This window comes from Pavona decussata, unplaced genomic scaffold (assembly GCF_977016875.1).
Source record: "Pavona decussata unplaced genomic scaffold, jaPavDecu1.1 SCAFFOLD_302, whole genome shotgun sequence".
Classification (NCBI taxonomy): Eukaryota; Metazoa; Cnidaria; class Anthozoa; order Scleractinia; family Agariciidae; genus Pavona; species Pavona decussata.
In genome coordinates this window covers 1934676-1962656 of record NW_028145698.1, presented here as the reverse complement: position 1 = coordinate 1962656, position 27981 = coordinate 1934676, and the positions used below count along the sequence as shown (strand labels likewise).

At 38.7% G+C, this 27981-nt stretch overlaps 5 protein-coding genes, 1 long non-coding RNA gene and 1 pseudogene across 8 annotated transcripts in view; 3 read left to right on the top strand and 4 right to left on the bottom strand.

Annotated features, from left to right (window-relative positions):
* The window catches only part of LOC146454426 (uncharacterized), a 328274-nt gene that overhangs the window by 53724 nt on the left and 246569 nt on the right, over positions 1–27981 (bottom strand). The window lies entirely within an intron of this gene.
* LOC146454446 (uncharacterized) lies at positions 20–7906 on the bottom strand. Its single transcript, XM_085095571.1, has 4 exons — positions 7885–7906; positions 3329–3439; positions 2721–2830; positions 20–1662 (listed from the first exon to the last, which is right to left on the bottom strand). Exons 1-4 carry the CDS (start codon positions 7889–7891, stop codon positions 1546–1548), a joined length of 345 nt encoding a protein of 114 aa, XP_084951697.1. The 5' UTR covers positions 7892–7906; the 3' UTR covers positions 20–1545.
* Positions 20–27981, bottom strand: part of LOC146454441 (uncharacterized) — a 39798-nt gene continuing 11836 nt past the window's right edge. For all 3 annotated transcript variants that reach the window (XM_085095573.1, XM_085095572.1, XM_085095574.1), the window contains one exon: positions 20–894. The gene's annotated coding sequence lies outside the window, so the exon portion shown is untranslated. The remainder of the gene's footprint in view (positions 895–27981) is intronic.
* Positions 10997–26411, top strand: LOC146454443 (uncharacterized). The gene is made up of 2 exons (XR_014859281.1): positions 10997–11789; positions 26184–26411. It is a non-coding gene; the product is annotated as an uncharacterized LOC146454443 (long non-coding RNA).
* Positions 11788–14424, bottom strand: LOC146454445 (uncharacterized). Its single transcript, XM_085095549.1, has one exon. The coding sequence runs from the start codon at positions 14422–14424 to the stop codon at positions 12550–12552; it is 1875 nt and encodes a 624-aa protein (XP_084951675.1). The 3' UTR covers positions 11788–12549.
* LOC146454444 (uncharacterized) lies at positions 15276–19307 on the top strand. The gene is made up of 7 exons (XM_085095576.1): positions 15276–15498; positions 15598–15743; positions 16670–16771; positions 17027–17095; positions 17938–18207; positions 18344–18442; positions 18666–19307. The coding sequence occupies exons 1-7, from the start codon at positions 15276–15278 to the stop codon at positions 19185–19187; spliced, it is 1431 nt and encodes a 476-aa protein (XP_084951702.1). The 3' UTR covers positions 19188–19307.
* Positions 22998–26411, top strand: LOC146454442 (uncharacterized; annotated as a pseudogene).

Genomic DNA, 27981 nt, shown 5'->3' with positions numbered 1-27981 from the left:
ATCAGTAAAAGGACACAAGTTTCATTTTTGTAAGTTTTTTATATTAATTACTTAACAAAAGTCCGCTTTCAAATACAATCAAAGCTAACAATAATTATGAATAAAAATCAGTCGAAGTACAAAAACCGATAAAAAGTGATACTGTACTAAGATATTGGAATTTAACAGCTCACAGAAGTGGAGGCTTCAACACACTTCTTAATCCAAAAAAATAAAATTCGTGTTGTTAGAGACACTTGACCCCTTTTGAGAATGGCATTATTTACAAGTAACGGTTAAATCTGACTTCTACATTCTATGAAAAATCCCACTGATTTTGATCTTTTACTTTATACTTGGGAACTCTTTGAGCTGTAACATAATCAAGAAAAGTCCTATCTATTCAATAGTATTTGTTCTCAAGCTATTCGCGAGGTGTTAGAAACACTTTACTCCTTTTGAGAATGGTCCATTATTTACAAGTAACGGTTAAAACTGACTTCTAAATTCCATGAAAAATCTCACTAATTTTGATATTTTACTTTTTACTTGGGAACTCTTTGAACTGTAATATAGTCAAGAAAACTCCTATCTATTCAATAGTATTAGTTCTCAAGCACTTAAGACTTATTTGAAAAAATTCATAATTTTAATTTAAGAAGTTGAAATCTCACCTATTTGTATATTTCAAAATTAAAATAAAACTTCTTTTAAAAGTGAAAAGAGGAGTCTTTTCCATAATCATCTGGCCCATGCCATTGGAAAGAGTAGTAAATTTATTACAAATTATAATGCTTCAATAACCCCAATAACCACGTTATACACAGCAAAATACTGAGCATATTCACATAAAATGTTGAAACTAGCTGAATATTTAGTTTTCAGTCAAATGAAATAATCTCTCCCTTTAAACAACTTGGGCCAAACTTCTTCATTTGAAAAAAGCAACCAAAACTTATTAACCCTTCCACTTCCAGGAGTGATCAACATGAAATTTCTCCTTACATTATGAATGTATTACCAACCAGAAAGGTGATGAATATAATGAAAATTATCAACTTGGTGATATTGTTTGATGTAACACCAAAGTCTGTGAACTTGAAAAAATATATATGGCAGTCAGTGAGGAGAATTAATATTCAGATCATAGAAGTGAAAGGGTTAAGATCATGGAGGAATATGGATATAAAAACCCTATTGCTGCCTTGTACTGCGGGGAGTACTAAAATGGAGGGGATCTAAAACGCAATCCCCTCCCAGTGTTAGTGAGCGACTTGAAGAAACCACACCAATGGAAGAGGCAGAAGAAGGAGAAATACGGGCTACACCCCTTCCTACTGGTGTTGTTCTTCGAACTGCCCACTCAACAAAATTGACTGGAACATCCCGACTGGACATCTCCTCATGAAGCTGCCGAGGAACTAGCGATTGTCGTACCCTTTGTGATAAGCTTTTCTCATACACTGTATCCAGTGCCTTTTTTGCCTTGGTGAGGCGTGTTCTTTCCCAAGAGAGGTGCTTGACTTGGCAGCACACCTGTTCACGAGACTCAGAGTCAGACCCACTTTAATACCAGTTCTCATCGGGGCTGGTGTATTCTGGAGTTAAAACTTCCTGTACTTCTTCCTTTGTTGTTGCCGTCCAGTCTACACACTCTAATGCCGTCAATTTGTGTTCAAGTTTCTGTGGAACAGTTGAAAGGTAACCTTGTTATTCTCACACTAAAAAGTTAACATTGTAAATATTTTCTTTTAAATTATCATAACGGTAACTTTTTTGCATTGCTAAATACATATAAAACTGACTTCATTGATCAGATGTGCATGACAGACAAGAAAACCATACACTCAGGTAATACATGTACATGAATCTGCACATTCGTAAAATGTCAAAGATATCTTGTCATTCATGACATAAAGCTAACAGAAATCTCATCAGGCCTACTAATTAACCCAGCCAGCTTTTTTTGGACTGTGCACCTTTAAAATTAGGCTCAAGTATTTCTGCGCTGTTGAAATTTACCCAATGATAACTGTAACACCTCTTTCAGACAGCGAAGTTTGCCCAGAGCTGGTATTTAGCAACATCCCTACATTTTACAGACTGAGCTAATGTCAAATATAAAAATGGTGAACAATATTATATTGTCTCTTTTATGAGCAGATATAAAGATGCCAATTTCTGATGTTAACGAACGTTGTAACACTAGCACTATTAATGATAGATCAGAGAATTTACTCTGCAGTGTATGTTGTAATGCTAAGGGAAGCCATGAATTTCCCACTGTGCATCAGCCCAAGTGAGGAAATTGGAGACCTCACAATGTAAGGGAGAAACTCTTGACCTTGTTGGGAACTGAACTCACAACCTTCAGATTTTATTATCATTGCTCTACTGATCAGCTATGAGGCCAAATGGGAGCAAGTTGTGGGTAATTATGGTGGAAATCAGGAGGTGACATGGGTTCGATTCCTGTCAGGGTCAAAGATAATTTTCCTTGCCTTGTTTGGTCGACTACCATTTCCTTACTACAGCTTATACCCAGTGGGAAATTCATGGATTCCCTTAGCACTAGATACTCCACTGATATCATTTTTTCTTAAAGCTACACTCAACATAGCATTCATAACTAGACAGACAACAGTTTTATTTTGTGTTACTAATTAATTTCTTATTACAAATTACACTCTTTAATGCAAAAGAAATACATGATGGGTACAGGTATTTCAAAGTAAACTTACATCTCTTTTTCGTCCTTGTCTCCTACAGGTTTGCTTGTGTTCCTCAGCTGTAGAGTTGATTCTTCTTGTCCTTGCATCAATGTGGGACCTGTGATAGGTCTTACAAGCCTCTGTAAAATGAACAGCAAACAACATGTTTAACCATATGAGCTACATGTACCACAAAAAAATGTATGAAAAAACAAAACCGATAATAACTATGGAAACAAAAAGTTTAAAATGAAAGATGCACTGAGAGAATATACCCTCCAACTACATTTAGCTGTTAAGTTCTGTCAGTAATAATTAACTTTCGAACAAGGCTTCAAAGGGCAAGGGCGTGAATGTACTTGGCTCATTTCTTTTATTTCAGCTCAAATACTTTGCTGTGTTTTAAAAAATAGTAAAGGACTTATTCTTTTATGTTTATGCCTTTTGCTGAAACACTTAACAGTGATCTAAGCTTTCCCACATGTGATACATTAAGTCTCTACACATGTAGAAAGAGACCTTATTGATTGGAGCAAACTCTTTCTCATTAAGCAAAATAGTCATGATAGAATTGCATTGAAACCTTCATGCAATCATTATTGTTTTAGAAGCACTGTACTGTAAGGAAAAAAACTTGCCTCTCAGTTGTGCAACAGACCAAGGGCAGTGCTTGTTTCCACCATAATCACTGTAAATTGACTTAGTCTGCAATTTTGGTAAACACAGTGCAGTTTCCTTCACTTGCAGTCCTAGACATCCACAACAGAAAAGAAAGCAATCAAAACTTGACAAAGATAAACAAATTATAGATCAGATCTTTAAACCTTATGATGGGATGATATTGTTTTCCAAAAGCCTCAAACTTACAGCTGCACTCAACATAGTGTCAGTTCCTGTACAATTTGTAGGACGTTCTTGATTTGTTAGAGCAGAAGAAGGCAGGGTAGAGTTTGTGGGCTATGGAAACAACACAATTGCCTGATCTGGGATGAGGCACTAGAATACAAATTAGAAACTAATATATTGTGATCAAAAGTCCAAACAGTGTGGCTTAAAAAAAAAAACCACAAGTCTAGCATGGACCCTAAGAAATAGCAGCTACAAGTTGTATAAATGCAGTCTAATTAAGTTTGTGTCATTTTGAAAAAATTTTTTATCATTTAATGTTCTAAAAATAACTTTTTTAAAAAGTTACCAAAACATTATGCAGTATTGCAATGGTGAACAAATCCAGTAAAATCTCCATTTCCATTTAAGGCTTTGTACATTTTACGGAATTCATTCTAGAGTGTAAAAAAAGGCAGAAAGTAAACCATGTGCAAGCATTATGTCATAAAAAGTTTTGTTTGAAACAGGTATCCACAACAGCAACCAACAGCTCAAAGCCTATTGAGTAATATGATTTAGCTAAATTATCGAGTTGACAAAACCTGATCAATATACATTTACTGTTAACTAAATTCAAATGTCTTATTGCTTCCACTATTAATAATAAATATTGGCTACCATGTTCTAATGGGAACAGTATTTTCTTTCAATCAAATTGAAGCATACGCTGTGTGCTGATATTAGATCCTTGTCTTCATTGATTTTTATAACTGTTTACCAGAAAGGAATATTTGCCGGCTTGGAAGATAAAATGTTGTGTAGCACAGCACTGGTTATACATTTACCTGAGAAATCAGACGGATAATTAACTCTACAGTGTAAATCTGGGTGTGGAAAAGAAACTGCTTAATTTACTACTGAGCACTCCCCAGGAACAAAATGTGATTCACATGGGGCAAAAAAAAAAAAAAAACATTTGATTTGGACGGATTTGAACCCACCAAGACTTTATTCTTTACCTTGTGTGGGCTTATTTCCATACTTGGGCAATCAACTCAGTGGGAAATTAAGTGTTTAGAACTTTTTTTCAGGGATAAAATATAGGGTTCTTCTTAAAATTTGTTTCCAAAATGCACTGGAACAGATCACAAGTTGTTCTTTTCAAGAATTGAGTTGATTTCATTCCTCTCATCATTCTAGAAATAAGAATTATTTGGCAGCCGATTGAAGGTCTTACTGTATTTCATCATTTTTAACAAAAGATTATAAGCTGTAAATAAATTTGAGTGCTGGCATTTCGAGATCGAGTTTCCCCAAATTCCGTGTGCAAGGAAATCCAAAAGAATGGCTAATGCTTAAAACATCACGCTCAAATCTCTTTACCTTATCAATAATTTTGTAACTCTGTTGATGAAACCAAACATTTGTTTCCCCTCCCCACCAACACAGCACCACAGTTTCTTTACGGCGGGTCTAAAACGCAGGTCACAGGCTGCAGGCACAACCCTAAACCTAACCTTGGGTTAAATTAGGGTTTAGGGTTAGGGTTGTACCTGTAACCTGTTACCTGTGTTTTAGACCCCTCGGTTTCTTTAGAAACCTAACCCCTATTAAGGCGTGTTTGATTTACCCTATTCTCGCAAGATTTTCACTCAGCCCCATACGAAATTATGTAAGGGATTTGCGTCTCAAACTCAATTCATGCTCGTTCTTTGTATGAGAGGGTTAGTATGACAGTGCTGCATGCATAATAAATGTATGGGGCTGTGCGGAAATCTTTCACAAAATCGCACTGAAATTATGCACTTAGCAATTGAAATCCCGACCCCCCCAACCCCGGGCCAAGGTGGGGGAATGTGGGAGATTTTTATGGTATTTGAAGGCACGGTTCGCCCGTGGGGGTGGGGGATTTCTCAGGATTTGCTTTACACATTCATCGAGGTCGGGGAGCGAGGTGGGGATTGGACTCATGCCTAGTTTCCTCACAGTAATTTCTTCACATGGTCACTGGTGTCGCTCGCTGGATTTCGATGAGCCGCGCTCTGCAGTTTTGTTTTGACATCTGGTTTTGAAAGGTAAGTTTCCAAATTATTTTTCGACATCGATGATGTCTTCTCTCTATGGAACGTAAGCAAAAATGAAATCCAAACTTTTATAGAGCTAGCCAACAACTATCATGCGACCATAAAATTCACGGCTGAAATTTCAGATATTGATATCACTTTCTTTGACACATGTATATATACAAGGGCGAAAGATTCAAAAAAGAATCAAAACTTGACGCACTTCAAACCGACAGAAATGTTCCAGTACACGTATTTTTCTTCCTGCCACCCTCCAGGCATCAGGAAAGGCTTTATCAAAGGCGAAGCCTTAAGACTTCTCAGAACAAACTCTTCAAAAACAAAATTTGAAGAAAACATCACTCTATTCAAACAGAGACTATGCAACAGAGGTTACCCCGATAACCTTATAGATAACACTCCCTCAGAAGTCAATTTCAACGAAAGAATGTCGGCACTACAAAACAAACAAAAAACGCGCCAAAACAATTTGCTGTTTGTTACGGAATATCGCCCATCTGTGCCTAACCTAAAAACCATTCTGATGAGTAAATGGCATTTGATAGAAAACCAGCCTCTGCTAAGAGAGATCTACAAAGATATTCCCCTACTTTCGTAAAGAAACTTAGGGAGATCTTTGAAAGACGTACCCATAAGAGCAAAGCTTTGAAGGTCATGTACTTCTTATCTCGGTCAATAGGAGTCGTGTTTGGGCTGTCTTCATTATTTTACCAACATAGGTTTCCCCACCAAGGTGGGAGTTTTACCAGTCAATATACCCCAGTAGGGTGGGGGTTTGTTAAGATTTGTAATGATGTCAAGTCAAATCCCCACCTTGGCCTGGGGTGGGGGGGGGGGGGGGGTCGGGATTTCAATTGATAAGTGCATTAAGCTTATCATGTGTCAGGGAAAGTTTGCGGATACGTCCTCCCAAATTTACTTAGAATGAGAAATCTTACAGATTTTCCGCTAATTCCGGAATACATGTACGGTCAGTCAAACGCAACCTTTTAATAATAGTTACAAATTCAAAGCTTACTGATGTTTATATGCATGTGGAGTCGAATTCAAAACTTCACTTCGCTCACCTTCAACATCAATGAGACATCAGCGATTTTTTTTTTTTTAACAGCTTTATTGACCATCACACATGTTAAATGCAATAAATTAAACAACCAGAAAGAAATGAAAAATACGTGAAAAGTGATAAGGTCAAAAGGGCAGGTGCGAACGGGACGCGAGGACCCATGCGAGGCACCTCCCATGATACAAATAATAATTAAAACACAAACCACCAAAAGACGTTAAAAAAAACTAGGGATGGCAGGAGCAGGATCGTACAATTGACCAGGTACAGGGATAGAATATGTCGAAGTGATTTTGCAAAAGGTGAAACATGTGCTCAGTAACAAAGTTGCGGAAGGAAGCAGTAGTTGAAAAACTGGTAGGGGGTGATAATTTACAGATATAGTTCCAGAGCTTAACAATTCGATTAAAGTAAGAGGCCTGAAAAGTGCTAGTTTTACATACAGGAGTTTTAAGGTTATAAGGATTACTTAGTCTGGTTCGGCCGTGAGAAACAGGAGAAACAAAATCATAAACATTAAGATCAGTAAAACCTTTCCGACATTTGTAAAAAAAAAACAAGATCTTTGAGTTCGCGGTCAAATGTCAGAGGAAGAAGTTTCAAAGTTAAAAGTCTGTCTCTGTATGACATCACGCCTACACGTTGTTTGAGGATCCACCTTGTGGCCCTCCTTTGAACCCTTTCAATTTGAGTTTTTAATGCAATCTTTTCCGGGGACCAGACCTGGGGCCCGTTTCTCGAAAGTCCCGGTAACTTACCGGGCCCGATAAGTATATTTTGAAATGTTTTTTCGCCGATTACACAGTGATTACAGACATGGTTCTTGGCCAATGTTTTCATGGAATTATAAGATTTAAAAGTTTAGTATTCAAAGCTAACAAAAATTGACTTCTGTTTAGAAACATCTATCACCAATGACACTTACCGGGCCCGATAAGTTACCGGGACTTTCGAGAAACGGGCCCCTGGGTCGCGTAGGATAACTGAGATTACACGAGATAACTGAGATTTCACGATTTAAGACATGCGTTTTAGTCAAAATTTAAGTTTACTTTTAGCTTCATTACTGGTTTTCATACTATAGCAATGGTACATACAGCCACAAGCTTAATAATAGGTGAGAACATTTTTGCATTTTTAAGCTTATAAGTGGCAAAATCCTTCTTCAATCGACCCTGACTGCCGTAAGACGAATTAAAATAAAGCAAGATCTTACCCTTCATTTGCTTGGAACCTTTGCAAAATGGCTGATGTTCCTTTTTCTTTTTCTAGATGCATCAGCGTTGTTCACCTTTTCACAAAGCTCATCTACTCTGCTGACCAGTTGTTCCAGCCTTCTGTTTACTTCATCTTCCTTATCTGCTCTCTCGGCAACCTGCGCGCGTAAAACCCTAGTTTCTTTTATGGTATCTTGCAACAGTAACACATGACTGTCCGAGAGCGAGACTTCTTGGCCGCGATTGATGGCAGACATGGTTTTCTACTGTAAAACAGCAATAACAGTGGCTAGTGCAGCGAAATCTCAAAACTCCCGCCACTTGCGAATATGACAAACTTTTTGACAAGGGAAGCTTTCATAACAACACCATGTGATCATCCTTCTATTGTGTATCTCATGATGACGAGACTGTTACCTGGGAAACAGCGCGGTGAAACTCGTTCCCAGCAATAGTAGAGTTCTTTTAGCTTAGTGAAAACTGAAAAACCGCTCTGAGCAGAATTCGCCGATTCTTGATTTCGCAGTGGTTGTGGCTACGATTCCGAAGACAGGCTATTTGCTTTCCAGTGGAACAGGACAAAATATGCGTGGAGTTTGTGCGGGATCTCAGCGGCGCTCTCAATCGTCTAGGCACAAGGAGAAACTTTTCTGTGAACATTGCAATGAAACTGTGTCGAAAAGCCAAATTTTCAGGAATAAGCAATTGTATTTCAACGAAGCTTTTAAAACCTGGGGCGATGGACCAGCCACGGCGACCTATTCTATGCCAGATCCCTTTTGATCAACGTATTCCTCTAAAGATGGAACTATGACTGAACAAAATCCAGAAGGTAAGCATGTCACGAACTTCTTGATGTTGCTGAGCACTTTAGCTTGATATTATTATGATAAATTCACACATCGGTTTGTTATGGAAGAGCGACCTTAGGTGTGTTACGTACATTTTGGAAAGTACCGGTCTACGTGTTTGCCAACTGATTGATAAATTTAAACTAGGAAAATCTAAAATCTTTAACAAACAAACAAGCAGGTCACTGTTCCAAGGTCACTTTCTGATCAAATCAAGTGCATTATGGGTAACCAGGGCATCTTAATGAGTGACTGTAAAAATAAGCACTTAGTTGGTGCATACATGTTGACAGAATTATCCACTGTTGGCACAGGCTGTTTTAAAAATGGCACGGATAGAATCTTCTTGCAAGAATCTCAGTGATTCTCGCGAGACGAGATTCTCGTATTGGAAGACGCAACTCTTGTCTCGTGAGAAACAAGACGAGACTGGTAACTTACTTTTGAGCGGTACTGTAATGGAAGACAGCTTGTACTCAGTATTAAGCACAACAACTATAACTTGTCAATGCTTACATGTTGCTTTTACCAAAAATAGAATAATCAACAAAAGCTTCTCATGCCAAAAATTTTCAAATAAACAATACTTATGCTTTTGGAAGTAGAACAATGAGCAATTTTATTGCGTACATGCAAACACACACATAATTTACACAGACACTATTCAAGGCACTTGCTTGGGCTTAAAGTACAGTATGTGAGGCTAATTACAGCGGTTAAAGAATTTTGCCTCAAATGATCAGATCACTTACACTACAGTAAAAAAAGCATATCAACATATTTTGAAACAAAACAGAAAATGTCCATACTGTAGTGATTTACCAGGTCTTGTAAAATCTGTTTGAAGTCCGAGGCTTGGTTTCGATTTTTGAGCAGAATTTAGATTCTTTCAAGTCTGAATGCAAAATGGATTTTTGTTGCCTAGAAGACCTCCATGTCCTCTATTTTGGCAGGGATATGACTTTCCATTCTGAGTTCCACAGACATGTATCTCAATATTATTGTAATTAAATGAAAACATATTTGTTAAAAATTGAGAACTGATCCACAAGGTGTTCCATTTTATAATAAAATCGGTCTTCTGAAACCAAGAGAGAACCAATAGCTGTTCTTTTTCTGATCTCAAACACATTCCCAAATTTAGCCACTCTGCAGACTTATGGGCATGGTGACATTAATGTGCTTCTGTACCGACTATTGTGAAAAACTGTTTCCAAAATTATTGAAACTGCTTTCAAAATTCATCTTATTTTGAAAACACTCATCGTTCTTTTGGGAATTTCCTTCTCATAAATAGTATTAAACCATCCAGCAGATAATATCACTTTGACAGGGCTTCTGATATTATGCGATGTTGCAATGTCGCATAATTGACCTAAAATCGCAGCAAATCGCATAATTCATGAAAAATCGCAGAATTTGTACAAAATCGCACAATTTAAGAAAAAAAAGAGCAAAAATCTCGCTTAATGTTAAGCTCTCCAACAATTTAAACGTTATCTCATGGAGTTTGTTCAAAAGGCGTCAAAAATCACCTGAAAGCGTTCGTTCGTTGAACAAGCGAACAAACAGGCGTTCTATGCTTCATTTTGCATGCTGGGGACCTGGTGCTGGTTTTCAATATTAAGCGAGTGATCATTGGCACAGAATGAACAATCCTTTTATGTAAATACACCAATCACAATCATTGGTATATTTTAAAGATGTCATTTGATCCCTTCATACTTGCGATGAAGGTATTGGCGTGAAAACTGTTCGATAGCTGCTTGCAATATGTAGTTATTTTGTTTTAATTGAAACAAACATCCTCATTATGGATAAGTTTGTTGTTAAAACGCTGAGCGCTTCTTCACAGGAGAAAAAAAGATCGCACCTTCCTGTTAATATTTCGGCGAAAGACAGGGCAAGAAAGTACCCCGAAGGAACGTTTCATGTTGACGATGGTCTGTTCTTTTGCTCTTCGTGCAACATAGTGGTTGATCATCTTCGAAAGTTTGTGACCTCGAAGCTGAGTCACACAAGCGGAATGCGGAAAAAAATGCAGTTGGGAAGCAAAACGCTGACTTGACCAAATTAGCAATATCTGATTTTCAATAATTTGAAATGAGGCAACAAATGATTCATTTCAGCTGTTTCTTCATTTTTCCGTGCTCTAATTGCTTCTTGAACAGCAAAAAATGGATTATGCTCCTCTTAGACCTAATAAAACAAGGTTAAATTAGCTAAAATGAAATCGCATAATTTGCCGCATACATAATATGTGACCTTCTTTGGGAAAACGTACACTAACGATATTTCGTTAAACGGTCTAGGCCGTTAGCTATCCGTTAGTCATCCGTTAGATAAATTAATGAAAACCGTTAGAGGCGTTAGTCAATCCGTTAGCATCTAATCCGTAACCGTTAGAGCGTTAGTTGAATCCGTTAGAGCGTTAGTTGAATCCGTTAGAGCGTTAGTTGAATCCGTTAGAGCGTTAGATGTATCCGTTAGAACGTTAGATGTATCCGTTAGAACGTTAGTTCTATCCGTTAGAACGTTAGTTCTATCCGTTAGAGGAGTTTTGCAGTCCGTTAGTCTGTTAGTTAGTCGTGTCCGTGATCCGTTAGTATCCTGATCTAGCCCTTTACCTGTTGGAGCACGAGTCCTTTCAGCCAGAAAACTAACGTACGATCTATCGGCATACTCTGTTAGAAAGAAGTTTCAATGGAGACTGGCTTCCTTTTGGAGAATTGTAAGACCATCGCTTTAATAGAACAATCAAATCCTTACTTTTGTAAGATCTTGTAACCGATGTTTTAGACAAGAATTACAGTCAGTGAACGGATGTAGCAGGCGCCTTGAAGAGGAAATGAAACTGTCGCAATCACAATAGAACCTCGCGCAATGACGAGTACTATCCGTTCAAGAATTAAACGGCAAGTGCTATCCATTAAGAAAAATAATTTTAACATCCATTTTACTAAACGAGCAGCCCGGCACATTCCGTAAGCGCCATCCGTATGAAAAACAATGTTAGCATCCATTAAAACGACAAGAAGTATCGCTGGTTACCGGTAAACACTAAAGCTGCGAACATTCGAATGTATGTTGTATGCAAATGATCTGCGAAAGCGACCGAAAATTCAGCATTTTGTTACTCTTTGATGTGCGCTTGTTTATGTTTAAATTGACAACAATAATTATTTTTGTGAGGTTAAACACGAAATGCGGAGAGAAAATATTCCGTTGCTGTGGCGAAAAGAAACCCGACACTGAAAGCCATTCAACATGCATTTCTGCTTTCGCGTATTGTTTTCACCGACCTACTCACCCGCGAAGCTTGTTTTGCATTCGATCAATCCATCGCGCGTGACGGGTAACACAACACAACTGACTTTTTTGACAGCGTTGTCTTGGTAACCACTAGCGTTGGGCCAAACTCGATGAACTTGCACTTTTCATATGAGTGGGGAGCACAGTACAGAATTGCCTTTGATTTCTCGGGTTTTCTATTTTTATTTTCCGGCGTCGCAAAATTTTAGTTATGTTAAAAATGCATTGTAAGAACTGAAGCTCGCGCACTTTTAGTATTTTACAAGTACTTTGGTTCGGTCGCGCTTCGCGTTCGTTATCTTCGTACATTAGTTTGTTTACATTCAGACGTAAAAACTGACATGAAATTAAAATCAACATTGCATTTTAATGTGAATTGTTACAGTTTGTGCATGAAAGATGAATTAAACTCTATACTACAATTTTTAATTAGTTACATCAATCTTCTTTGATACCTAAAAATAATTGGTCATAATAAAGGTCGTCATCAATTCAGACAGTTCAAGGTGCGGGTGCCACTAAGTCTTCTGTACCGGGCTTGCAAAACTGGCGTATCTCCCTGAATAAGTAATTCTTGCGCTCTTGCGAGAGACCATCGGGGCTGATTGTAGTTTGGATAACAGAAGGAGGGAGATTCGCTTGATCTTTTAACAACATAAAAGATTGTTCGGGGCTTGTGACGAACTCTTTGCAGAAAACCATTCCGGGACTGTCCTTTGAAAATCGGAAGTGGTGGTACTTCTTTATATTGGGGATTCTCTTGAAGTACGGTTCCAGAAAGGATGCCCAGTCGAACACTGGAACTATGACTCTGCCATCATGAGTTCCCACAAGCTGTGCCTTGTTAACACCAATGCTGCTTGAGTTTTCGACAAGGCGCGCCAGCTCGTAAATAGACGATACGTAGGTGGCTTTGTATGATTTTTTAATCATCCCAAAGCAACGATCTGGACTAAATTTAGTGTGGCCAGCAACAAGAAACGAGTAGAGGATTGAATCATGGAGGTGCATCATAACTCTCCAGGCTAAGTACCATACAAAGTAATTGTTTTTGTTCTGACCCGCGCAGTTGTCAGCGTTGAGATGCGCGTCGGTCTCCCCGAGTCCATGATGTGCAAAATAGTAATGGACGTAGCTTATAGTTGCGTTCGCTCCTTTACCAGCGGTAACAGCCTCGTCGATCAAGAAGTTGACTTGCTGTGGGATTGCCTCGCACATCACTCCAAATATTCCGCATTTTCGGGGAGTTTTAAAATATATAGGCCCCGGTTGCATCGGGTTGCTTGGGATGTGCACTTGCTGAGCGAAGTCAAAAGAGTAGTGCATTGTCCCCTTCAGTGAACAAGCGTTCCGGTTTGTGCGATTCAATAATGCATTGTCTTCGATGTTTTCTAATGTTTTCTGTGAGTTTGCACAAGAATTCCTGTAGAATTCTCTTTCAGATTGAGCGCAATTAATGTGATCCTGATGATCCTTGATCAATTCTGCTTTTTCGCGTTCCGTAAGGTTGGCGGCACGTTGGAGTTTGTTTGTGTTCTGTTGACAAGTAATACAGAGATCTGTCATTGGCTTTGAAACTACAACATTCGGATAACATTGTCCCCAAATTTGATGAAATTTGGGGTAGCTGACTGCTCGTTTGTTCGAAGTTTGGCAGGCTTTCTCATACACACGCCAAACACCTATCTTTGTTTCACTTGACGAAAGCACCTTCACGTCGTCACTTTTGAATCCAGGTATCCTGCCGGGCAAAACAATGGCGTTTTCTTCCACATAGTTTGCTAGAAATGAATGAACGTTTTCGATGGTTTCCTGAGGAATTGTGTTTTCCGGGAGTCGTTTCGTGTTCCCATGTTGACGCGGAGAAATACCGTGCTGTTCGTAGTGTTCCTTTAGGCGTCGGAATCGCGAGTAGCTTATGCCATAAAAGTGCAAAAACATTTCCTTGCAAATTGGTTTAGATTGGTAGTAGAATGTACATCGAGGACTTCTCTTGCCACCAATAGACTCACTTCTAGTGAACGCCTGGATACTTGTTAAGATAACCAAATCAAGCTCTAAACTTGACAGTTCAAGGCAGTTGTTTAAATTAAACAGGGCTGTTTCTTCTGAAAACTGTCGACAACATGGCCCGTTCTTCGGACCGAGAGTACATCCGCAACCATCTTGAAGAAATTTCTTGAGTTTGTTGAGTAGTTCATCGCAAGTTTCTTTCTCTCCGTTATTAACATCAGACATAGCGTTGTGTTGATTAAAACCGTTTTGAATAAGCTTGCTCGTAAGCTGGTTTCGCATAAGCGATCTCGTTGTTGTTGTTGTCATGGAGACGCATCTTCTTTGACAAAAGGAGTGGGACTTGAGGCCAATAATTTGCATATGCGAAAACAGAAAAGAACGAGCAAAGCAATGGCTGAAATGTGTTCACACTTTAAATACTGCTTTCACAGTTTATCGGTGGCACCAGTTTCACATAATCCGAGTCCTTTTTTTTTTCTCTCTCTCCAAAGGAAAGTGCCTCCTTTCAACACGCGCTTATGGCCTCGCTCACACAATGTTTACTTCTCGGACAATAATAACAAAAAAAAAAAAAAAATACATCTCTGGTTCTATTTAGTATAAATCTTTAATTCAGACAGTAAACTGTTCTCTTTTTTGAGAATATGATATGAACTGTGGTAGGGTACTGCAGCGCAAACGCAGAGGCACGGGTTCAAATCCCTTAAAAAATTGCAATCATGATAACTGTGATGAGAGTTATTTCGTCACGTGCTCATGGGTAAAAGGCAGCCTCTACCGCAAAACAGACTGATTTCTTAAGGTAGGAAACAGAACGAGCAATATTGAATATGCAATAACGCAACCTTTATTATGTTGAGCTCAGATTTCGGACTTAATAGTGAATAATAGTGAGTAACCCTTTTCTCATTTTCGCTGTTTCTTCCGCGTGTGAGCGGTAACAAAAGATTGTTTTGGCAATGTAAAAGAGCAGAGTTCTAGCTACAAACTCATCTCACTAGAACAATGGAAAACTTACCAGCCAATGGGATTTTTACTTTGACACAAAAAAATAGTCTGCATGTAACACAGCCAATAAAATACATGGGATTGTAATTCAATGTCAACAAAGGAAGTGCAGTGGCCAATGAATTTCTGGGATTTTCGATCCTTCACTGACAATAGCAATCCATTCGAACAGAATAAAAGGGCCTCTTCCATATGATCAAATCATGTTTACCTGCCGTTTTGTACAGAATAGAATGTCTCTCAGAAAATTGTTGCGCGAGACTAATCAGTTGCCGTCGAAAGCTCTTTTCTACTTTCCCGAAGAAAACATGACTGGAATCGGCCCAACCAAAATTATCTTGCAAAAAGACGAAGCTGTTATTGGAGGAATGGTGACAGTAAATTGGCAAGGGGAAACAGTGGAAGCTAAAATCATCGCTCTAAGTGGTAAGTAAGCTAAGTAGTTAATTGTGCTACTCAGTTGCAATGTTTACTCTTCTTCCAGATATCTTGGCTTAACATGTTATTGTTCTTTTCTGGTTGTAGATAGTGGCGACGAACTAAATGAGAAGGATCTTTTATGGTCGGAACAGAATTTGAAGAAAACTGCTCCATTAGATGACGAGAGTGAGTTCGAGTGTCATGAATCAAGCCAATTGCCGAACGAACCACCAAAGAAGAGATCACGTTCTGTAAGTATCGTTATCTATGCTGTTAAGCTCTAATCCGGTTTTTCCGGCGTTCATTTACGCCCGACGTACACTCAGTATCTAATCGAACTCAATCGAACACCAATCGTTCAATTGAGTTGGTAATCGAACAAAATCGAACATCTACTTTTGCTGTGAATTCGATTATCGAACCAATCGAACGCAATCGAAACTCAATCCGATCTGATTTCGTTCGGAATCCATCTCTTGACACCTGAAAATAAGTAAAAGACGCAGGAATAATCATAATCAACTTTACTGAATGAAATAAACAGAAAAACGTCCAAGCAGGAGTTCAGTAATCGATTGTTCGATTGAGTACGATTTTCGACCGTTCAGCAATCAAACGTTGGATTGTGTTCGATGGACCAAATTTTATTGTGAGTTCGATTATGCTCGATTACCGAACCCAATCGAACGGTTAGTGTTTGATTGGATTAGATACGCCGATTTCACGCGATTATGTCCGGGATTATGGCGTTCTATTTACTGACGTCTCTATATTCTATTGATTTGAGATCGCGCTTGAGTTTAGTTGTCCCTTAATTTTATTTAACTTGGAACTACTATTAAGTTTTGCTCATGAAGTGAAATCTTATAATTCTGTCAGTCTCGTTATCTGTGCTGTTAATGAGCTCTAATCCGGTTTTTCGGTAATCGAACGTTGGATTGTGTTCGATGGACCAAATTTTATTGTGAGTTCGATTATTTTCGATTACCGAACCCAATCGAACGATTAGTGTTCCGATTGGATTAGATGCGTCGGGTTCACGTTCTATTTACTGACGTCTCTATTTTCTATTGATTTGAGATCGCACTGGAGTTTTGTTGCCCCTAATTTTATTTTACTTGGAACTACCATTAAGTCTTGCTCACGAACTGAAATCTTATAATTCGCTTTCTTTCAGGAGAAAAGTACTTCCAAGGAAAAGGTGGTAACGTCGAAGGATAAAACCACGAAGCCTTCATCTGCCGCGACAGACGAACTGGTAGATTTGAGTAAGGAACAGGTAAATATTGTAACTGACTTTTTAACAATTTCTTGTTTGATTTTTTACCTTGATCATGGTCTTCCAACTACAGCATACTTGGATCGGGCTCTTATTTCATACAGAGTAGTTAATTATTCCATTTAGAAGTGTTAAGTTTATTATTGATTATTATTTTGGCATAATAATGACATGCAACGGAGTTTGGTAGTCCGTTTGTTGATTTTACCTAACCGACCCAACTTAACTAAAATCCAATAATTCGTTTTATTTCAGGAGAAACCTACCTCTAAGAAGAAGGCAGCAAAGACAAAGGACAGCTCCATAAAGCCATCATCTGCACAGGTAAATTATTGTTACTGTTTTCCTTTTCTAAAAAAATTGTAGTTACGAACTTTTTTTTGGCAAACTGGCTTAGTGATGAAAACTTACTAGCAAGACGTCTGCATAGTCCAAACTTTTTAAGCACAACTCAATCTTTTATTCAATTAGCATAATTAAAGTCGCTTAATTGCCCGGCACTTTGCAAAGAAGGTGAGACTTTTCCAACTTCAATAGGATATTGTTTCAAGACCTTAATGATATGTATCCTTTAAAAAAAACAAACGATGCGAACTTAAATTATCTACTACAGTGGAACCCCGGTAACTCGAACTCGGATAACTCGAACTCTCCGCTAACTCGAGCTCAGTTCCGTTTCCGTTGGATTTGACTCTACTTTTCAGTCAATTTTACTCGGATAACTCGAACTCGGATAACTCGAATTCCTCGCTAACTCGAACCAAATTTTGTTTCCCTTGCACTGCCTGTTAAGCTGTCACAGAGAAAACAATTAACAGTGCTACAATGAATGAAAATATGTATCCATTGCACCTTGGAACGCCTGCCTACAAAAATACAGTATACATGTATTTAAACTGCTTTAACTAAAGCGTTCTCCAGTAGCTGAGAACAAATTCATAATGTTCACATCTCAAGGCGTTCCAATTCTTTCTTTAATATGTTGACAACTTTTTGTTATTTTTGGGCGTTTGCGAACCGACCATAATTCAAATTTGCTAGCCGACCGGAGTCATTGAAAAAAAAAATGATTGTATTCAACTCTTAGTGACCGAAATTCCTTATTGACAGTATTAACGGGAGCTTCGTAAAGTACACTAAATCGTTGTTGTTGTGTTGTTCTCCAGGAAAATACAGTCGTACGATCAGGAGACCCATATCAAGAATTTCTGCTAGAACAAAGAAAGAGGGAAGAAGAGTGGGCAACCAATCGTCGAGCAGGCGCGGCCAAAAAACAGAGGCTTCCTTTGAAAGAAATTGATTCCCCAGGCAGCATCAGCAAGGACGAAATTGATTCTCCAGACGATATCAACATGATAAAGAAGCAGCTCGAGGCAAAAACTAGAGAATGTGACCTTTTGAAGAATAGGATCCTAGATAGCGAACGTCTTTTTAAGGTAAGCACAAAGCAGTGGGTTCTGAATGAAAGACATAAATGATTTAAATTAAGTACCACTGCCAGTTTACATTGTTTCTGTAAATCTGTTAAAGTATTAAGAATACAACTAATTACATTTTTTTCTTGGCCACCAGGTGATGGACAAATTCGAAGACTCCCTTGTCTCACTGGAAGAAAACATGGTGCGCAGATTGTCGCGAATCGAGCAGCGGCTGGAATCTTTAGAGACGGTGGTAAGTTGAATGACTGATAATACTAAGAAACATTGCGCACACGCGCGCACACACACACTTTTTATAAATCCAGCAACATTTTTCAGTGAACCTGGCATAGAAAGTTGTTAAAAGCCCTGTAATTGTATTGAAATCGACAACGTGTTGCAACCGATGGAAACTCTGACAACACTGTTTGAAAACGAGAAACAAATTAGTTACGATTTTTTTCTTCTTTTTTCAGTTCAGGAGTGAAGAGAACTTCAACTCTTCATGTATGTCGTCGAATCAAGATCTGTTGACGATCGACATGGAGACAATTGCAACTTTGCGAAGCGACGAAATCGAAGCCAGCCTTCCAGCTACACCAGAAAGACCTTCAGCGCCCATAACGGTAACCATTGACACCAGCGGCAAGGACAGCAGAGATGAAATCCCGGTGGCCGAAGATGTGATTCGGACTTGTGTTACTCCCAGGAAGGTGCCAGGCGTACAGGCAGCGCTTCAGCAAGAAACCAAGAGGCACAGATGTGCAGTGAAGCTTCTTCCGTACTTCTTCACTGACGAAGAACTAATCAGCAGCAACACCGACGGCACCCATGGCAAACAACCTCTAGACAGCAACAGGCTGAATTCTTTGAAAGTTTTGGTTTTTAGTAAGTTTGCCGTTGAATGTGCGGCTGAAAAAGAGAAACTTTGGAAGTACATCAAGGCTAAAATTAATGATAGATGTCGTGCTCTTAAATTCGCAAAAAGGGCAAACTAAGGCGAGACACTACGAAAAGAACTTTGTAAACATAATTTTTTAGGATTTTTTTAGGATTTTTTTTAGCAGAAAGAATGTAATTCCAGAAAGTTTAAGAAATAAAAGATTCCATGTAGTACACACGAAGACTAAAATTAATTTTTGACCTCATCATTAGTGGTAGATATTGACTGAGCTGCAAATGTCCCCCACCATCCATCTCCAGCAGTTGGAGAGTAATGATTAATTATTGACATCGGAACATCTTTTATTTTTATAATCACTAATGCTCAAATAAGAAACAGGAGAACTCATGGCTATTTTCGGACAGCAAAGAAAACCAAAATATGTTACAGCTCAGTTGATAGACAGTGCTAAGACAAGTAAATGGTCGTCACGAAACGCTTCACTGCCTTCAGTTGACATGTATTCCCGGTGGATCAAATTTCATCGAAAATTTGCATAAAATTGTTTACCAGAAGTTCGAAAACAGAATCCGAAAGGCCGCTGCACACTAGCCGATTTTTTTTGTTGTAGAATCGGAGTCAAAAATAAGAATCAATTGTCTTGGTCAGCCGCACACTAGCCGACAAGGCCCGACAACAGATTTTGAGATCTACAACGACGCGTTGTCAGATATCGCTGGACAATTTAAGCCCCCATCTTGTCGCAGACTTGTCTGAATTCACTGCACACTAGCAAACATGAAGATTTTTCATCGGCTGAGAAAAGAATCGGCTAGTGTGCCTATAACTTAACCCAGAGTCAAAGGATTCACCCAATGTAATTTCTTTTAAATATAACAGTCTGCGGTCGACGTGCATGCTCGAAATAATTATTCTAGCCAGTATAAAAATATATTCCCGGAGAAACGGGACGACCTGTAGTTGTTGTCGATTTTCCCGACTGAAGAAGACTCGATCCGCCTGATCATTGGTGGTTTTCACAATCGTCACAGTGAACTCTTTCGACGTTAAAAGCCTTCAGTCAATTAGCTGTTCTCAAGAAGACTTTGCAACACCATTTTACACTTCCTTACTCCGTACTTTTTTCGATCGACCGCTTGCACCGTTTGGGTGAACTATAAGGAACAACTTAAAAACAAGGTAAGAACGTTAGGCGGACCAACCGTTAGTGCGTCAGAACGAACCTGCACTAAAAGCGTTAGAATGTTCGGAATAATCATTTGAGCGTTAGAATCAACCGTTTGCCTTTGAGCGTTAGGACAAATCGTTAGAGCGTTAGAACAAATCGTTAGAGCGTTAGGACAAACCGTTTGAGCATTAAGACAAATCGTTAGAGCGTTAGGACAAATCGTTTGAACGTTAGGACAAACCGTTTGAGCGTTAGGACAAACCGTTTGAGTGTTAGGACAAACCGTTTGAGCGTTAGGACAAACCGTTAGAACTTCTGAAAAGCCGTTAGCTATCCGTTAGCTATCCGTTAGTTTTCTAACGTTTAACGGAATATCGTTAGTGTACGTTTTCCCAAAGAAGGTCACATATGTAATAGACCTTTCTTGCCGCATAATGAGACTTAAAAGTGTCGCATAATTTCCAAATTTTTTTCGCACCCTATCAGAAGCCCTGCTTTGAAAACCATTGCCTTTAAAGAAATCACTCTTGGTTTGAGCATATTTCTTTGGTCAAAAACCATGCTGAAGCTCATGTTTGGTTTCCATCCTTCCTGTGGCCATCTCATTCGTATCATTCCCTGAGAGACATTAACAAGGTGGCATCCACTTGCTAGTGCAAATTAAAATTACCTCCTTTCACTAATCTTAACAAGAAGGCTGGGATTACATTACATTTTGACTAGATAAGAAATGGGGGAGCAGGGATGACACAGTGATGAGAGCACTTGCCTCCCACCAATGTGAACTGGGTTCGATTCCCGGACTCTACGTCACGTGGGTTAAGTTTGTTGTCGGTTCTCGTCCTCGCTTTAAGGGTTTTTCTCCGGGTTCTCTGGTTTTCAACCCTCCACAAAAAGCAACATTTCCAAATTCCAATTCAATCTGGAATCTGAGGGCCACAGGTTTGTCAGTCGTCAGACTGTTAAGTGTCCCCCTCATTAAACAAAGTTGATTTATGTCAAGGTTTAATTTTGTACTCTTTGCTTGACTTTTTTATCTTCAGAGTCTTCCAGTGCTGAGCATTATGAAAGCAGTTCTGGTGTGCCTGATCACGAAACAAACTCTCCAAACATGGAATCACAAAAATTTGTAGAGGTTAGTGTTATTATTACAAAAATAAAATGTTAATTAAATGCTTGTTGATCACCAACTGAAATAAACAAAAAAAAAAAGTCTTCTTGAGAGTAGAGTTTCATTGTACAAGAACTAGGGTCCATTGACATGTTAGACAAAAATCAAATAATTATGATCAAAATTTATATTAAAAAGGCTAAAGAAAGGAACGAAAATAATAATTATTATTATAAAGTACATTATGTAATGACCTTGTATAATCTCTTTGGAATAATACATAAGTATATTATTTTAGATTTGTAGAGTTTTGGTTTAAGAATTTTTTTAATTTTTTTGGAGGTGGGGCGGGAACTAAGTACTAAGTACTAAGGCCCTGTTTAGACTAGGTGACCATGCCAGGGCCCTGTGCCCAGCCACTTAATGCTTGGTGCCCAAGGAGCAGTCATATTTTTATTTGTCAATATAACAATCTCCATTTTGTTTACTGTCGGGAAGCACAGGGGAAAAGCATGGCAACTGACAGACGAGTACCCATGGTAATGACCTGTGTCATTGCACTACCTGTGATTGATCATGGTACTTAGATTTTCACTTGGGCACCAAATAAAAGCTATGGTCTGTATGTTCAGGCTATTGCCTGTTCCTAAGAATGTTACCTAAACTCCTAGTCTGAATGCAGCGAAAGTCTCGTGAGGAGCACTGTGATTACTCGACTGGAAAAGAGAGCATCGGAAACTCAACTTGAATAATCTTACAGAAAATGTTATTTTCCTGCTCTGGTAAAGACATAAATGTTAAGAGAATTCCAAAACTCAGGGCAAATTATTAATAACATTTGTATATTTCATTCAAATCACTCAAACTTCATTGTCTTCTTTGGAGTGATTTTTAACAGAAAAAAAAATTAATTATTGCAGTACACCAATGCAATGTTATGTAATCGCATGAGGCCGAGTAGAATTAAGGATTCATTTTCATATGTATTTTCAAAGTTTTTGCAAATTGCGTAGTCGTGCAACAAATAATTTTTTTGCTGTTTCTTGTAAGAAATGAAAGTTCACTTTGAGGAATTTCCTTTGTTGCCGTAGCACTTAATTTCCAAGTATTTTTTTGGCACAATCTGGTTTAAAAAGTCAAGCCCCAAAGAACTTGAAAGAAGTCATTGTTGCCGCAGCACATTATGAAGAAACCAACTAAATGTAGAAATTGGGTGCTCAGATAATTAGTGGCAAGAAAATGCCCTCTGTTTTGAACAATTGGCATTCAGTAACTTAATGCCCCCTATGTAATAAAGACAGTTATCCTTTTTTCTACAGGATGAGAAAGATGCTCAAAATGTGGATGAGGAAGAAAATCAGTGCAGAAGATGAAGAGCCTGAATTTTGGGATGATTTTCCTGAGGCAATTCTTGATGACTTAGGCAAAGAACAGCCTCTCCCAGAACCACGTGACAAGTCTACAGTCTTCAAGAAAATGACATCCCTGCTCCAGTGGTTGACGTTCTTTTTATCCTTCTCTAGCAAGCAAATTGCAAGATTAGCAACAATGGGCTTGAATGGCTTCTTCGTTTCCTTTTTCAGTTCTTGCATCTGGCTGGCACAACATGTCATTGTGGATATCTTGTTAAATTCTGCACTATGTTCCCAACTTCCCTTTATGTTCTATCAATGACAACTGGTTAACTTGACCATGATGATTTTGTTAAATACGTGGTGTGTCCCAACTGCTCATCCCTGTTTGACCCTGGTGACTACACTCAACGAATTGGAGGATTCAAGGATTGTTGCAAAGTGCTGTACGCACAAAGCTTTTAAGAAGGGTAAGGGAGCAAGGGAATGTGGAGCGAGGCTGGCAAAAAGAGTTGTGCTGTCAAACAGAAAGGAATGTTTTTATCCTTCTAACGTGTACTGTTTTAACAGCGTGATAAACCAGCTTGAGACCTTGCTGAAAAGGCTCAACTTTGCCGACAAGTGTGAGCATTGGAGACAGCGAGAAGTTACAAATGGGGTTATCAGTGATATTTATGATGGCCAAGTATGGAAGGATTTTTTAACGTCCAAAGGACAAGACTTCTTAAAATCACCGAGAAGTTTAGCATTTGGCTTAAATGTGGACTGGTTTCAGCCCTATTCAAGACAGAGTGATGTTTCAGTGGGAGTAATTTACTTAGTCCTACTCAACTTACCAAGGGAAGAGCGCTTTAAGTGGGAGTCAATGTAATTCTTGTAGGTGTCATACCAGATATGGAAACTATGCCCAAGAGTATAAACCCATTTTTAAAGTCTTTAGTAGATGAGATGCAAGTCCTTTGGAAAGGGATACGGCTCCATTCATGTCTGAGTCACATTCCTCTTGTATTCTTGTATTCTTTTGGCAGCATCTGACATTTCAGCTGCTAGGAAACTTTGTGGTTTTAAAGGCCATTCAGTTGAAAGGGCCTGCTCCAAATGTTTTAAAAGCTTCCCCGGGTCTGTCAAGACTGGAAGGGATTTCTCTGGATTTGACAGAGGACACTGGCCAAGACGATGTAATGACTTACACCGAAGATATGCACACATGGTGAGGAGGCAGTAAACAAGACAACGCATGAGAAACTTGCAACACGATATGGTTGTTATTTTAGTGTGCTCCAGTTGAACTAGAATATTTTGATGCAGTTTGTTTTACTATGATTGACCCAATGCACAATCTTTTTCTTGGAACTGCTAAAAGAATGTTTCAGCTTTCGGTAGAGAAAGACCTTCTTACAAAAGGCCAGCTTAAACTTATTGAAGAGAGGATTAACAAGCTGGATGTAGGAACTGGTTTTGGAAGATTACCACATAAGATTGCCTCTAACCATGGGAAATGCAAAGCTTCACAGTGCAAAAACTGGACAATTATCTACTCAACTAATGCTCTTCATGATCTGCTACCAAATGAGCATTTGAACTGTTGGCATTCCTTCGTATTGGCATGTTGCCTTCTCACTGTTCCAGTTCTTTCACACAATGATTTAAAAAAAGCTGACATGCTTTTGCTTAAGTTTTGCCGTCAGTTTGAGGAACTATATGGAAAGAATGATGTTCGTATAAATACATGTATGCATCTCCATTGCCACTTGAAGGAGTGTATTGAAGACTTATGGCCCTGTCTACAGCTTTTGGTGCTTTGCCTTCGAACCCTGCAATGGCATCCTTGGTAGTACTGCCACTAACAACAGGTCAATCGAAATCCAACTCATGAGGAAGTTTCTTTCAGAGCAATTTGTTTTCAATGTTGCCTTACCTAAGGAACACAGTGAAACTTTCACTCCCTTCTTCAATAAGTACCAAACATCACAGATGCCTGTAAGCATACCCATTGGCTCATCAGTGTTGTTTCATATGTCAGCTCGTGGACAACTGGGCACCATTGATTGGTCAGACATAAGCTGCCTTAAGCTGCCAAGTGCATATAAATTGATGCCTTTGGATTCCGATGATCACCAGCTCCTAGCAGAAACCTACCAAGCTAATTGTACCCTGACAAGTACATAGAACAGGGCATGGTCAGTGAAATGTGTAGAAAATATAGTTCTGTCATATTTATAGCTGGAGAGAAGATTGGTTCTATGTTGGAATGCAGGTCCCTTCGATCAGCAAGGGTGATGGCTTCATGGGCAGATCATGATGGTCAAATTAAACCTACAGCAGCGATAAGACCTGTCTTTGTAAAATTTTTTGTAGTGAGCACCATCCGATTCGAAGAGGATATCTACCAGAAGCATGTTTTTGTATGTGTCAACTGGTGCAAAGAGGATTTGCAGAGAGAACTTTATCGTCGCCCTGTGGAGATCTGGAAATTAAGAACTTTAATCAACCTGGACCTGCAAACTTTATGCCTGTGCAAAGATGCCATTGTAAGTTTGCTGCTGCATATGAGAAAATTGATGGAGTTAAAAAGCAGATAGTGTGTCCAATCCAGCGCACTTTCTGCTAATTCTATATGTACCATGATGTATTATTAAGAGGGAGATTCTTAAATGTAAGTAAATTATGATGTTGTTGCTAGGAAACATTGCTTAACATCATATCTTGGAAATTCAGATTAGCTGTTTGGTCATGTTTGTTGCATCAGAAAGATTCGAAAGTTTTCTATTCACAATCGTATTTGGTCTAGCTAGGCCATTTGGCAAGATAAAAAAAAAACACTTTTGCATGGACACACTTTGCCTTGAAAAGTAGTTCACAGTTGTCAATATGCAAAACATGGTGTGTTTATTTTTTAGAATTTCCATGATGTGAATAAGTAGAACGTATTCCAACATTTTCTATTTTGTAGCATTTTTGTCTTTATTAACAGTAATTATTTGGGTCAAATTATAAAGAAAGGCTGGATTCTCTCTGATTTGGAGAAAAAGATGGGTAATCTACCTCCCTTCCTTTGAGTTTAGCCAGTTGAGGGCTGAATGTAGCGTAGTTTTTAGGTCTCATTCTGTCTTTCATCTCGGTCTATCCATTTCGGTTACATCGCAGAAAGGAAATAATTTGAGAGGACCTGCGAGAAAGCCACACACCTGCCCGACTAGGCAATGTAAAATGCCTTAGCCGGCCATGAACAATGGCAATTTTTGAAAGTTAGATTTGTTTCCCCTAGGACGTCTTGCCTAGGTACATGTACTTTAGAAAATGCTACAAAATAGTGAAGTATGACATAATACTGTTAGCAACAGCAGTTCTGTAGGTAAGAGTCTTCCCCATGAGACACTTGTTAAGCTATTTGAAGAGAATGGAAGAGACAATAATTTATAGGTCTTCTTTAAATGCATCAAAGTGGGCTGATACCAGTTTTTAGGGGTATCGAATGGTCTTTGCGAGCATTTGCGAGCATGCGAGCAGTGTGTTTATTTTTGCGAGCACGAGCAGTTGTCAAATTTTTCTTGCGAGCAGCGAGCACTTGAGTATGGCGAGCAGTGAGCACTTCGAGTACTTCGTAAATTTTTCGCTAGCCGGAATCTCTCTTTTATTAATAGGATACTTTGTTTTGTGCCAAGTAATAGCTAATAATCTGGCTGACACCTCCAAAACAGAACAATAGGTACAAAGCTAGGGCGGTTCAACCAGTCCCAGCATCTTACAGCCAAATTACGTCACGTTGCTTCACGTGAGTCAGTCAGGGTGGACGCTCAAGAACTTCAATGGGCTCTCAAGGAGATCTACTAGATCCAAAGTCTGCGATCTAAAGTTTTCCATCTCTTTCTAATCATAACTGATTTATCGTTTATTATATGAATAAAAAAAACTACAAAGCAGGATTAACGAAATTCCGAGCAATCAAGCATATGTCAGAACGAGAATGCGAGCATGTGAGCAGTTGCAAAAATTTTGTGAGCACGTTCAAGCGAGCACCCGTGTATTTTTTGCGAGCAATTCGAGCAAAGGCCAAATTTTGCGAGCACTTTTAAATTGAATGGGACCATTCGATACCCCTAGTTTTTCAAATAGATATCATACCACGATAAGAGTAGCAGTTGTTTACCCATTTTGAGTAACCGTAACTCAGGTCTAAGACTCAAGCTCAGGTTAACGTTATTACTCCTTAAGTACTCTTCAAATAAAACAATACAATTTAGCTTCTGTTAAAGAACAAAAGGTTAATTGATTATCTAGAAAATGATGGCATGCTTTATACAATTCTTTCTGTAATACTACAGATTGTTAATTGAAAACTGTAACACTCTTGTATGGAGTTACACAACTTAGCTCGATATATATGCAATTAGGATCTTATTATTGTGTTTATTTTCAAGACTAGGAAAAACTTTTTTACTTTGAGGGGTGTGCCTTCAAAGGAAGGATTTTAAGGTTTAGAAGTTACAATAGTGCCAAGGACTTTTTGGGATCAGTTTTAAACTTGCTATTTTTCTTGTTATAGGTAGGGTTTTTTTGTCCTGGCTTGGTTAGACCTATGGATATTTTTGTGTCTTCAACTACCTCTTTATTCGCACGTCCATGCCTTTTTCAACGTAAGTTCCAGGCCTTCCTAAGGGGAAAGGGTGGGGGTGGGGGGAAGGGGGTTGGTGCCTCTTTGAGACGCCAGTACGTTTCAGTACATTATGTCTAATTGCAATTAACTATTACTGTAGACTAGGGTGTAGGTTGTCGACTTGACCAGATTTAGGACTGTAAGATTTTACTCTACAAGTTAGATGTTTTAAAATAAAAGGTTCTTATTGTATTGTAAATACGCGGCCTTTAGAATCGCATTGCCTCCCTGTGAGTATTAGAAGTTCTACCCTGCAGAGTTTATCGTTTTCCCAATTTTTGTATAAAATCTCATTAATTCTTTTTGAATCACTGAAGTTAGCGATTCCTCACATTTTTGAATGTGAGGAATGTCATGACGGGACCGGCTTCAGTTTTGGAAACAGTTCACAGCGTCTAAAATCAATCTCCTATTGATATTTATTGGATTCATTTTCCATCCATTTTCTGCCTTTCTGAGAATATTTGCACATTGTTTCGAGCTCTGATTTGAAAATCATGACCAGCTTTATTTCGTTAATTTTTAATGTAACTTAATGCTGAAAACACGCGGCCAAACTCTTCACTGTCTTTGTAACCATTTTAGCGTACCACATCACCG